This window comes from Mycetomoellerius zeteki, unplaced genomic scaffold (genome assembly GCF_001594055.1).
Source record: "Mycetomoellerius zeteki isolate Tzet28-1 unplaced genomic scaffold, Tzet1.0 scaffold98, whole genome shotgun sequence".
In the NCBI taxonomy this organism is placed as follows: domain Eukaryota; kingdom Metazoa; phylum Arthropoda; class Insecta; order Hymenoptera; family Formicidae; genus Mycetomoellerius; species Mycetomoellerius zeteki.
Window position 1 is genome coordinate 1,784,992 of NW_017258021.1, and position 13,522 is coordinate 1,798,513.

A 13,522-nucleotide genomic window follows, 5' to 3' on the forward strand; every position below is an offset into this window, starting at 1 on the left:
TGCTCAGTTATGTACATAAATTCAAATAAGCAATAAGTCTCGTTTATTTTTATTTAAAGTTTTTTTTATATTTAAAGAGTATTTTTTAAAATTTCAGTGAAATACCAAATTGCAAAAAATTTAAACTCCTAGAAAAATAAAAAACACCAATTCACATTTTCGATTGACAATTTAGATAAATATAAAAATGAGCAACTTACGGTATACAAAGCGTGAATAAAATGAGTTAAACGAGATCAATGGTCAAGATATTAATAATAGCGGTTCTTTTTCTTTTTTTTTTACAATAATTAAGATAGTTTTAGGATCGCACGCTATATTTGTTTCGATATGAATATAATAATGATAATAATATTTACATTCTGCAATAGTAATTTTTATATTCTAAATGCAAATGGTATCATACCAAATGTAGGCTGTGCAGAGGTTGTTGGCTCTTCACTCGCTTTTTAAATAAGTTTCACAAAATTTAAATGTTAAAAAACTATTATACATTCAATCAATGATTTCTTTCGCAGTTCTAAACATGGGTACATAGCACTTTGTACGAGCCATTTAAAAGAGAGTGCAACACGATAATCCTCCCATGTAACAATTTTTTTACACATTCACACAACGTAAGTACTCCAATCAAACAACATTTTACAATTTTTTTATCTCATAAATTAATTATATAAAAAATCATTAATTCCTTTTACTATAATACATCTAATGTCTTATTAAGTATAATATCCAGCCTCCCTAAAATCGCTTCGCTACATTACGTATTGTAAGTCTCTTTTTTTTTCAGTTTGTAGGAAAATGGTCTTGACTTCTATCATGTCATAGAGCGTAGAAGAATTCCAGATATGGCCAAAGCAGACGACAATCATTTACATCCATAGGATGTATTTATGCAGCTTTAAATACACTGTTCGTTTCTAAACGCGGTGCGTCAAGCGCATATATAAATTATAATTCATAGTTTCACATAAGTCAGTCCATTTTACTTTCCTATTTCTTGAAGAATTTTTTGCTGTTCTAGCAAACAATAAATCAAAGTCATTGATCAACCAAATTTTCCTTCAGATATTTCTGTGTATAATTGCTGTTGTTTACATTAAACACTCATCATCGGATATTTTATTATTTGCGCACATTGTCGTGAACACATTGGATTCACTCACTAACCACTTGTCTGAAATACAAAATCAATTGCGATTAATTCCGCGCGATTTATTTTTTCATATATTTTTACTAGGATTGTTATATTGTATTTATATTAAATAAATTGCTTCTGAAGCTTACCTGCAAGCGATAATCGGATAATTCATAAAATATACTTACAATTATATCACAATAAAGGAATCTCCGTATTGATGCGTCACTCAAATGCTGCAAATAATAATATTTTTTATATTTAATAATTAATATATACTGGAAAAAATCTGGTTATATTAATTAGAATTCTGGTTAAAAACAGACAAATCAGAATTTTCTGAAATTTGAATCTATAATTTTAATTGAGAATTTTGATTGACATGATCAAAATTTTCTGGTTCATCCATTTTTAACAGAAATTTTTCTCAGTGTATATTAAAAATTCCAACTTTGATAGTATACTTACGGGAAGGAGATCTAGTATCGGCTTGGTTCGGCGCTCCATCCATCGGCAGGCGTCCACTGCATACACTTCCGCTTGACGGATTGTAATTAAGAAAATCCCAAATTAATATTGTATCATCGTGAGATGATGAAACTATTTGAAACTCGTCAAACTGAAGACGAAATACACGCCCGGTGTGCTCCTACAATAAGAAATATAAATAATTAGTAATTAGTAATGAATGAAGATTGTCATTCAGTGGAGCACTTGACAAATTGCTGATTAAATATAATATATATAAGAAATAAGAAAATACACGTGCGTACGAAAATATCTTACCACTAAAGTACGTAAACATAAAGTACTAGCAACGGCACGAGGATCAAGAGCGGCTACAAGATCCCAAACTTTGATTTTTCTGCAAAACACAATAATAAATATGAGTTTACTTACTCATGAGTTTGTAAAATTATAGTGTGTTCTTGAAGCAAAATTTGCATCTTTCAATTCGACTCTAAATTATCAATGTAAAATCTAATATGAATATCAATTATAATGTAGAATTAATTATTTTTTGTTTTTTGTATACATTAAATATAATACGTTAAAAAAATAAAAATTATATTTTATTTCAAAAAATAGGAATAAAATATTTTATAAATTGTGTGTGTGTGTGTGTGTGTGTGTGTGTGTGTTGCATATTTATATAAATTTTCTAATTGTTTAAAGCTATGATTTCACATTACAAACGTAGAACTAAAATCAGAATTGAGATAGATTTTGATTTTGATTTACATACCCGTCATAAGCACCGCTGACGATGTGCTTACTATCAAATCGAATACATCTCACTAATTCTTCGTGTCCTTCTAAAACACGTAAGCAAGCGCCGCACTCGATGTCCCACAGTCGTATGGTATTATCACTACTGCCACTAACTACTAAGCGATCTCTATATTGCAAACACGCTATGCCGCGTTTATGTCCGTTCAACGTTCGCACAAATTCGCAATTGGAGGTGTTCCATACTTTGATAGTCCTATCACCACTGGCAGAAACAATATACTTCTCATCAAAGTCAACTACGTTCACTGCTGCTCTGTGCCCTACTAATACTCTTCTCAACGCAATTTCTGTCTGCGATGTCATATCCCAGACTGCTATAGAACGATCCTGCAAATGATAATTATTGTCAGTAATGAAATCCAACTAAATAAAAATTAGAAAACAGATAATAATTCATCGCTCCTCTTTGACTGACCTTTGAGCAAGTTACCATCATGCCATTGTTAAATCTGAGATGCAGTACTGCCTCACAATGATGAATTAACGTGTTAACCATCTCGCCTGTAGTAGCGTCCCAAACTCTGACGGTACTGTCCGAGGAACCGGATATTATAGCCTTATCATCGTACTGTAAACAAAGCACAGAACCCGTATGGCCTGTCAACACCTTGATACACTGTAAAGTATTTCTGTCCCAGATCTTAATCGTGTTGTCTCGGAGTCCGGAAACTATCTTCTGATCGTCATATTGCAGACAATAAACGCCTTTAGAATTCTCGCTACGACAGTTGATTCTTTGAAGAGTGAATCGACCCATTCTCCAGTTGTTCTCCATGCTTTCGATGTCTTTGACAATTTTTGGGTAAAGAGATCTGTAGAAATTGTGATTGGGATGGGCCTCGCCTGGTTTCGGTTTAAAAAGATACTGTATCCTGAAAGTGTGTAAAGTTCACAAATTAAATAAGAAGAAAATGTAAAGAAATATTTTACGTACATTTTATATGTCAGAATATCAAAATGCTTTGTGTTCGTATCATATTTGTGTTTGTTTGTCACAAGTTTTGTAGTTTATACACATATGTATATCATGAATTTTCACTCACCATCCTCTCCTTTCAGCTAAACCTCTCCAAACTGAATTTGTTCGAACTTTACGTTCAATCAGCTTCTTCCAAAGCATTCCTTCACTAATAACCCTATGCCATTCCTTGCATACTAATTCTGTAGAAACAAGTGATTTTGCGTCAAGGTAAGACAGAATATTTTCTGCCACGTGGTCCAATCCTTTTTCTGTAAATCATTCATTTGATATTGTTAAAGATGCAATTAAAAATATCGTTTAAAATGCGAGCAGAGTGTATAAAAAGATGTTGAGTGTAAAGCGTACGTATCTGATTACTCACTCGGCAAAAGCGAAATAAAGTTTCTCTGCAGCATCGGTTTTAGATACGCGTTGATGTGTCCGTGCTGATAATGACACATTCGTGCTAACAGCTGTTCGACAAACTGCACTTGTTCTGATTCGCTCCATCTTTCGAACAGTTTCATACAGATTTCTTTCTCCTGTCCGTATTGCGTAGATGCTCCCGTAGATGGTTCCTTCTTACAGCTGGGATCGTAAAGTACAGTCGTCATTGGATACTGTAACAAAATATTAATGTTTACATCTTTAAATATAAAAATTTGCCATTTTATGAAAAATCAAAATATAATCTACGATATATATATATATATATATGCGATTATATATCCACAAGACTTTTTCATTAATAAATTAAAATTAATCGAGAACAAAATCATTGACATTTAATTATTATATACATAGTCTGTCGTGGAATATATCATGCCTAAATTCTTTTATTAACATTTTTTATACATGCGCATGTATTTAATGACGTTTGCTCTTATTGTATCAGCTACGTAATCGGAGCGCAAATAAACGTGACTAAGAATATCACACCGAGCACAATGTGTATTATCGTATCGATGCACACAACGTTATTTCCCGATTAATCACGCTGTATACATCGAAATTGACGAGTTGTAACAAAGTATACCTATAACGCTCGAAAACGTTTGAGAAAACCTAACATATTCAAGTAATTATTATTCCGAAGTAATCATTATTCCAAAAGCAACAAATAAAATGTGCATTATAACACTATAATTAATCACATCGTAATTATTTTCATGGTGAAAGTACTATAAAAACATCTAAAAATTGAGTGCAGGTTAAAAAAAATATATCATAATTACTTCGTAGAGCATTTTCAAAACAAATTATCTGAATCGACAAGAAATTTCATCATTCCATTCATCTTAGAAAAATTAGCATATTTGAAAATCCAATAAAAGTAAATATACGTTTATATATTCGACGTATGAAATTTAAAAATGACGTGAAAATTGCACTTTTAACCATTTTCATAAATATATTTTCATAAATATAGTTTTATTTTTTATTTTCTTTTCCAAAGTATATATCTACAAATAAAATAAAATTTAATATTATGCAAATATATTTATTCCAACAAAATTAATTTTTTAAAGTATCTCTAAAAATCGAGGACTGTAGAGAATCTGCGACAACCCGTATTAATTATAATTTATAATAAAGATTATAATAAATATAGAGGAAAGGCCCTTATTATGAGATACCGAGTTCATTTGGGGTAAATACTAGAAATTTATGGGCAGAATTTAAAAAAATAATAAGTCATTTTGAAGGGAATTTTTTTTTAATAAGCTTTAAGATAATGCTGTGTAAAATTTAATTCAAATCCTTTTTTTTTTTAAATAAAAGAAATGTAAAAAGTGAGTAAATCGCAAAGTCAAAAAATTGTGCTCTTAATATGAGATACCCCGAAAAATCGATAATAAAACGAAAAGTATATCAGTATTGCAATTAAAAAACTTTATTCAATGTTTCTAAAATACAAACACAGCCAGTGTGCGTGCAAAATGAGCATACGATGCATTGTACTTAGGACTCGTCTTCAGATAGTTGGAACCAAACCGGTTGTCCTTTTTATTGTCGTACAATAACATTTATACTTTAGCAACGATTTTCATAGGAGCATAGGTTATTTCATATTAGAAATACCCTGGATATCTCATATTACGATTTCCACGCCTTATTTTTTACGATCATCAAATTTAACTTCTGTAATTAAGCAATTCCATACTTTTCTATTAGTACGATCTTACTCTATCACTACATGAAGAATTTATTCCTAAATGTTTATTTATTAAATAATAAACAAGGTTTAAAGGTTCATCTCAATGAAACTTTAAGATGTTCAAATTCTAAAATCTTTTTTACAATGACTACAGACATGATCTAATAATGAATTTTCCACTAAATAGTTTTCAATCCAAGAACAATAAATTCGTGGTGGAATCAATAGATATGTTTATTAGTTTAGCGGAAACGCCGCTATCTCATATTAAGTGCCTATCTCATAATAGAGGGCTTTCCTCTACATATGTCGGGATTTAAAGAGTTTTTTTTAAATATTTTATGTTTCGTAAAGTAACGACTATAGCTGTTAAAATGGCCAACGACGCGACTGCAATTTTCGTAATTTTATAACGTTAACAATTGAGAACAATAGCAGGAAAACGCTAATATTATCGCGATATTAAGAAACTTAAAATGTCGAAAGACATGATGTAAAAAAAAAACAGTAAGAATTTTTATTCTATCATATTCACATATCTATGTTGCGAAGAACACCTAGACAAATCGCAAATTAATGCTGAAAACGCATTGTTATCAATAAACACATACAAAATAGAAATTACAGGGTTTTTAAATTATATATTCATACTATATATATTATCCCTCTCGAGAAAGAAGAAATAGAGATAATCGATTTCCTGCCAAAGAGCAAATTATTTTCGTTAATCTCCCTTATTTTTCGAAAAATAATAACATAAATAAATCGTAAAAATCAGAATATGCTAATCGTATTTCACAAAAATTATCAGACAGCTTATTTAGATTTTTCTCAGATTAACTATCGGATTAGAAATATCATCGAGACATTACTCAATAAATTACGTTTTGAAATCCATAAAAGTTTCAAATAAAATTTAATAATGTATGTCGCTTTGTAGAAAATGACCTGATAATAAATAAATTGTAGCCGATAATTCTATAATTCGCGTCAGATTTCAGGGCAGAACTTACCAATGTTATGTATCACATATTTTGATAAATGTATCTTTGATTCTTCAAACATTATTCGTATTATATAGCACACGAGATTATTACAAATGGATTATTATCCTCAATTTTAATATAAATTACAGAACATGTAAAATGGACTTTATTATTGAAATGCTTTTCCTGTTACGTACATAAAATCATATTATTCACAAAATTTATATGCACGACATTATAAATAGATTATTATCCTCAATTGTAACATAAATTACATCATCTAAAGTGGACTTTATTATTGAAATGCTCTTCATATTATGTATATAAAATTAAATTATTCACAAAATTTGTATCACAGAATCAAAGGTGTTCAGAAATTTTATTTAAAAATTGTATGTATAAAAATTACGAAAAATATTTGAACAACAGAAATTCATATGTAAAAAAATGTACATTAAATTATATATGTCGAGATATAATAAAATATAAAATAAAATTGCAATTCTATTCTGAAATCTGATATGAATATTATGAATTATAGATCGTCTGAGATGAGCTTAAGAGTACATTTGCAAAACTAGAATCGCGGACGCGTCTTGAGGTAGAGCGAAGAAGTACCGGGTTCTTGACCTCTCTCGCTCCATTCTCTCTCGCTCGTACATCGTATATACGAGGGCTCTTATAAATTAAATCGTTTACGCGCGTCCCGGTTTTGTGCCGAGCATCTTGTCTTTCTCGTTAATACCATAATCACCAGTAATCATATTTCAAGCGACACGCAGATAAACGAATATTTTTCAAGCTATTTTAATTATTTCGGCGAAAACGAGATTTAAAATTCTTTTGGTATAAATACACCAATCAAAATTAAACAAAACTAAACTCGATCAATCCGTAAATATAAATACAACTAAATAAATAAATAAACAACACTGATTAAATATGACCTAAATTTGACACGATCGTCATTAAATTTGCCAACGTAGCGATTCAAGCTATGTGTGAAGCTAGCGTCGTCTCACTTGGTGGAAACTCATTAAATATTGAGAGTTTTGAGTTTATTTTCAATAGTTCTATAGTTCTATATAGGATAAATAAATAGTTCCGGCCATTAAAGCCGAGAAAGATTATTTTTTAGGGAAAAAAATTGTTTAAAAATCAAAATAACAGTGTTAGGTGTCATAACTCTTTGTAGAACCATGTATCTTTTCAAATCCTATAAGAAACTGTGGTTGGAAACTTTTTTAGACGGAGTTCACTCTGTGAGAACCTGGCGTCTCGTTTTGAATTTTGGGTTTCTCGGCTTTAATGGCCGAAACTATTTGTTTATCCTATATAGAACTATAGAATTATTGAAAATAAACTCAGAACTCTCAATATTTAATGAGTTTCCACCAATTGAGACACTAGCTTCACGAACACGATTCAAGCGTATGATTAATCAAGTTTTAGACGAAAATTTTTCGACGCGCGACACATAAAAATGCGCATAAAACGCATTTTTCACAAAAGAAAGTAATCGCATACGTTTGCACTTTCACTGTTTATGTCGTCCTTATCGTTCGTATTTGTTCGTAAATATCCGATAATGTTAAACGCAATGCTATTGCAGGGGATATTGTCAAGAGTATCCTTCGATAAGTATAGCTGGAAATAGAATGTAAGAATTTATTGATCAAAAGTCTGATCTTCGTATCTTTTATTAAAATCTTTCCTATAATTTCAGCAATACGTTTAAAAATTCTATTATATAAAGTAAAAGAGAGAAAAAAAGAAAGAAAAGAGTGAATTAGCAAGATATATATTATATTATTTTACACGTCATGTTGATAATGTATAAAAATGAATTATATTACTTTAGATGTGTTATCTATATGTTAATAATGTACAAAAGATATACTGTTTATAAGTTATTCATATGTTAATAATGTACTATTTTAATTTCACTAACAAATTATTATATATTTATATGTTAATAATATGTACAAAAGCTATACTATTGATATATATGAAAGATATAGTATAATATTTTATATATTATGTTAATTGTATTGTGAACAAATAAAATGAATATTATATATTTATACCTAATATATTTAATATGAATTATACTGGCAGAAAAATAGAATGTGTGAGCGCATGTATATAGGAGAAATCGGGATATCATAGGTCATCATATCATACAATTGTTACTTTGTCGTCCGTACATCGTATCGAATAACAATAAGTAATCAAACTCCGTTTTTTTGAGGACACACCATTAATAGTCTTTGTGGTGCGAAAGTAGTTGTTTAATCAGAAATGTTTTAATAAAATTATTTAATTTAGAGATGTTTTACACGTATTGAAGGTGAGGTACAACTTTCTATACATCTTTTCTCAATACATTACTAAAACATACAAACTAAAATTCCTTTTATATCTAACTTTTAAATACTTCAATAAAATTGTTCTTCTTGCGTGCGTGCGTGCGTGCGTGCAATATATGCAAAAATATAATAAAAATTAATTATTACTCTAAAATTAAAATTAAATTAATCTACAGGTGATTTCATGTCAACTTCCTGTCAAAATTTCATCGGAAATCGTTTATCACGCGTTGCCAGTGTTCGATTAGATTAGATCAGATTAGATTATTAATAATTCAGTTAATTCTAATAAATGCCGCGCGGCTACTCGTGTATTATCGTGTTAATATAATTTCAATTATGCATATTTAATACTATTTCACTCTAAAAATAAAACTGTACTTTTGAAAATTTAAACAGCTACAAAGGAAAAGATCCGACGAAAAAATAGATTCGCATACATGAATAAATTACGTTTTCTGCTTCGATATCTCTATCCACAATTCCTAGAATATAAAATTATCTCTTAAATTGACTCCTTCCTTTCGAATATAATTATTTACGCTTCTAACAATTAAAAAATCTTTTTATAGGGCCAGTTGGACGAAGCGTTATCGGGTTTATCGGTTCCATGTGCAATGAATCTTATAGCAATCAAATAGCGAAAATCCATCGTGGAATCGAAAGGAATACAGACAGACGAAACCGAGTCGGCGATATTTTTATAATCGAAGGATTACGTTTGCACGTTCGTGGAGAAAGTGCATGCACCTATGAAGAATGGAGATGGAGAATGCCACAACGCCGATCTTCTATGTATGATTATTGAGACATAGTAAACAAAAAAGAAGACTATTATGCGAACGCCACGTCAGTGTTTCACACAGCGTTTACCGTTCCGTTTCACGCCGTTTCTCAACTTTGTTTGACACAGCGTTTTGCACAAGGTGCCCCAGAATCAACGGAATCATGGACACGTAAGCATTCGTCTCTCGTGAAATTTCCGGTTGATCTTTGTCAGCGAAAGTATATTCGGTGTTAATGCCTTTTGAGTTATAGGCTTTGCAAATAAAGCGCTTCTTCGCGACATTTAAGCTTCACAAACCGAATAATAAAGCGCGTTAGATTCTCGAAGATCTTTGAGATTTACCTAGCTATTATGATCACAAATGTCAAAAGAGGAAAAAGATGCCGATGCTTTTGCGAAAACCGACTTCAAATTTTTATATGGCAACTTATATAATATTCTACTTCTCGGCAATTCTGGGACATCACGTGAAATGTTTCTTCACGTACAATATATGTGTCAAACGTGTTTCTACTTAAGGGGTAACATCTATGTAATCGGCTGCAAATATGGTCTACGTTTGGGAATTTTTTTTGTTTAATAAATCGTGCTATTAAAAAATGAGTTTTATAACTTTATTAAGCACATAAAAAAGTACAAAAAATAATTTTTTCAGAATTTTATTTATTAAAATGGCGGATTTGCAGCGGCGTGATGGAGACAGTCGAAATAGCATGGTGTTCCGTCGCTAGCAGCACAAATGTAATTTTTGGTTTAGAACAAAAAACAAATATTTTTATTTTCTTTACTCAAATATCTACAGAAATACGTAGCTATTTTTGAAAATATTGATTTTTGATAAAATGTTGGAAGTACAAACAAAAAGTTCCATTTTCATCAAAAAATAGTCGAAGAAAATCAGCTGTAACTCAAAAAATTTGTAACTTATCAAAAAAATTCTACGTATTTTTTTAGAAAATGTGATTTGTTAAATACTGTTAAAATTTGAAGTAAATAGGTTAAAATTGTTTGAGTTCTACTGCTAGCCAACTTAAAAAATACTGTTTTGAGAAAAACGCGTTTAAAGTTTTGAATGTGAATATTTTTAAGTTAACAATTGAATTTTTAGGAACCTATAACTTTCGAAAAAATTATGTATCTCAATAAAATCACTTACACTTCATTTTTGAAACTCTAAAGTGTATTTTAAAAGAAAAAAAATCGATTTTTTGAAAATTTTATATCGGTGTTATCTCTTAAGTATGTCACACGAGATATATAAAAATCCGCTTTTATATTTTAAGACAGTTACCGATTTGTAGTCAACGTACAATATAATGCAAAAATGTATATTTCGCGTCTGACCTACTTGCCGCGTCTCCCCTACCTCAGGAAGTGAAAACCGTCATAAAAGAGCCATACCGCTCTTTTACAGTTAAACACTTGCTAATGAAAGCTAAACTCTCGCATCGCAGAAACGGCGATCGAATAGCAATTCTTTTTACAAATTAGGTTTCGACAAGAGTTATTGACAGAATTTAAATCTCTACAATTAAAATCGTCCGACTCTATCTTCCTGCTATTTCTAGATTGAGGACAATGCCATTTTCTTCTAAAAAGACTTGAATTAAATTTGTTATTGAAATTTAAACTTGAAATTTAAATTTGTTAATGAAAATGAAACTCTCACATCGCAGAAATGGCGATCAAGTAGCAATTCTTTAAACATGAATTAGATTTCAATCAGAACTATGAACGGAATTCGACTCTCCAATATTTAAGGCATTGAATTCTACTATAACTATTTCTCCGCAATTTTCAGTAGGTATTATTTTCTAAAAAGAGACATAAATTAAAACGCAAATTTATTATTCATATCTCTAGACATTTTTACGTCGTCACAATATTTTTCATTCTCTCGTTAGTCACGGCTCCGGTCAGCGTTTGGAAGTTCGCTTCAGAATGGTTGCTTTATCCGGGTGAAAACCATATTATCGTCGACCTATTGTGAGACCCTCTTCCGAAAGGCAGTTGTCCGCGCAACAGTTGTCGCCACTCCGTTATTGTAACACGATACAGAAAAACGAGTCTATCTAGCGGCTGATGCGCGGCGGTGCGATCACCTGAAAACGCTCCAAGTGCTCCCGGTATAACGGTATTGCGAACTCGTGTCGAATCTACGCTCTCCTGACTCTTTTGTCTTCCTGGGATGTCGTCCCCGCGCGCCTCTTGACATAGCCAAAGTACGAGTATACTCAGTGTTCGATAAGAAATAATATGAAGAACGAACGCAAACTGATCGGCCTTTATTAAAAATAGAAATAATTTTTCTTCGAAAATCTAATCGTCCATTTCCTTGTTCATGATTTCTAAAGATTCAATATTTCAATAAATATTCTACATTTTTTTCGCCTCTCTCTAGAAATCCTCCTAGAGATTAAAACAGAATTATATTATATAAAGAAAATGAACATTGAGTCTTGTAAATTACATATTTCTTTTTTAAAGCGTTAATAAAAGCACGGTTTATATCAATTTTTTAATATACAACAATGAGTGAAACAAGTATTCGTATAGGGAAGATATATTTCTTTAAAGAACCTTATTTTTAAAAAGTAAACATTAATTAATAATTTATTACAAAGAATAAAATAGATTTCATATTCTTCAAAATTATTTTATTTAAAAAGATGTAATGATTAAAATTATCTAAATAATAAGCGAAAATGAGAAATTGTATTATTTATACAAAAAATATTCATATGTAATCGAAAAATTTAGCTTTAAGATCACGAACATGATTATTTCGCAAAGCTCTTTCATTTAGGACAAAATATATTCATTATTAATAAATTGCTAATTAATATTTTCTACAAATAAGGCTTTTTTATAAAAATCCCCCCTATATGAATACTTTTTGCATTCACTGCATACATTTGTATATAACTTTTTTTTTTAGAAAATATTTTAATTTCTGACATGAAAAGTCATCGTCGCAGGCACCAAAATGTATCCATTATTCCATATATAAAACGCTAAATAAAATTATTAGCACATATATATACACAATGTAGGGAAGACCGGCGTCAGTAAACTATAGGGGTAAATAAAATAATCGAGGCTACGTTACAAACAAATCGCGCGAGACACGCGTAAACCCGTCTGAGCAGCGACTGCCGCTCAATCTGCTGTAACATCTCGTTGCGAACATATCTATGATAGAAGTTACGTTACAATTTTAAAAAATCGTACACCTAAGTAAACATTTTTATTCTTAAAGTTTTTGTTTTACAATCGTATATAATTGTCTGAGATATTTTATTTCCATTTAGAGAGTAAGCGTAGTTCTTACTTAATAAAGTTCAACAGATTTTTTTTGTTTATCTGTCTTTATCGTATACTGTTAATGTTTTTAAAAAATGAACGGATGGGGCTAGTAGGCTAACGTAGCCCATAATATGGGGCTGTATATGACTATTCTAATTTAGTGATGACTCTGATAGTATCTACTCCCAAACTTCTTGGAATGAAATCTCACTCTAAAAGAGTGAAAATACAGTCAGTTTTGAAAAAGAGTGAAAATGTTTCACTTTTTGAAAAAGAGTGGCAATATTTCATTCTTTTAAAGAGATTTACCTCAGTGATGTTATAAGTTTAGTTCCTTCACGTCCAATTTCGATAAAACTAGGCTTATTCGACGTGTTTTTGCACGAAAAGAATTTAGTAATAAAAAAGCATTGTTCTGCCTTGTAAATCGAAATATTAATCGTTAAAATTTGTTAAGTTAGAAAATCTGTCATTCACTACGCCCTGGTAAAAAAGTTGATAGAGAACGATAGAAAAATCCTATC

General features: G+C 30.5%; 1 protein-coding gene across 1 annotated transcript in view; it reads right to left on the reverse strand.

Annotated features, from left to right (window-relative positions):
• Positions 1-628: 628 nt before the first annotated feature.
• slmb (beta-transducin repeat containing E3 ubiquitin protein ligase slmb) overlaps positions 629-13,522 on the reverse strand; it is a 24,214-nt gene continuing 11,320 nt past the window's right edge. The window contains exons 2-9 of the mRNA XM_018460885.1: positions 3,775-4,012; positions 3,475-3,661; positions 2,847-3,303; positions 2,385-2,758; positions 1,925-2,003; positions 1,607-1,787; positions 1,327-1,374; positions 629-1,177 (exon numbers count right to left, since the gene is read on the reverse strand). Coding sequence (XP_018316387.1) covers positions 1,364-1,374; positions 1,607-1,787; positions 1,925-2,003; positions 2,385-2,758; positions 2,847-3,303; positions 3,475-3,661; positions 3,775-4,012 — 1,527 coding nt within the window. The 3' untranslated portion in view covers positions 629-1,177; positions 1,327-1,363. The remainder of the gene's footprint in view (positions 1,178-1,326; positions 1,375-1,606; positions 1,788-1,924; positions 2,004-2,384; positions 2,759-2,846; positions 3,304-3,474; positions 3,662-3,774; positions 4,013-13,522) is intronic.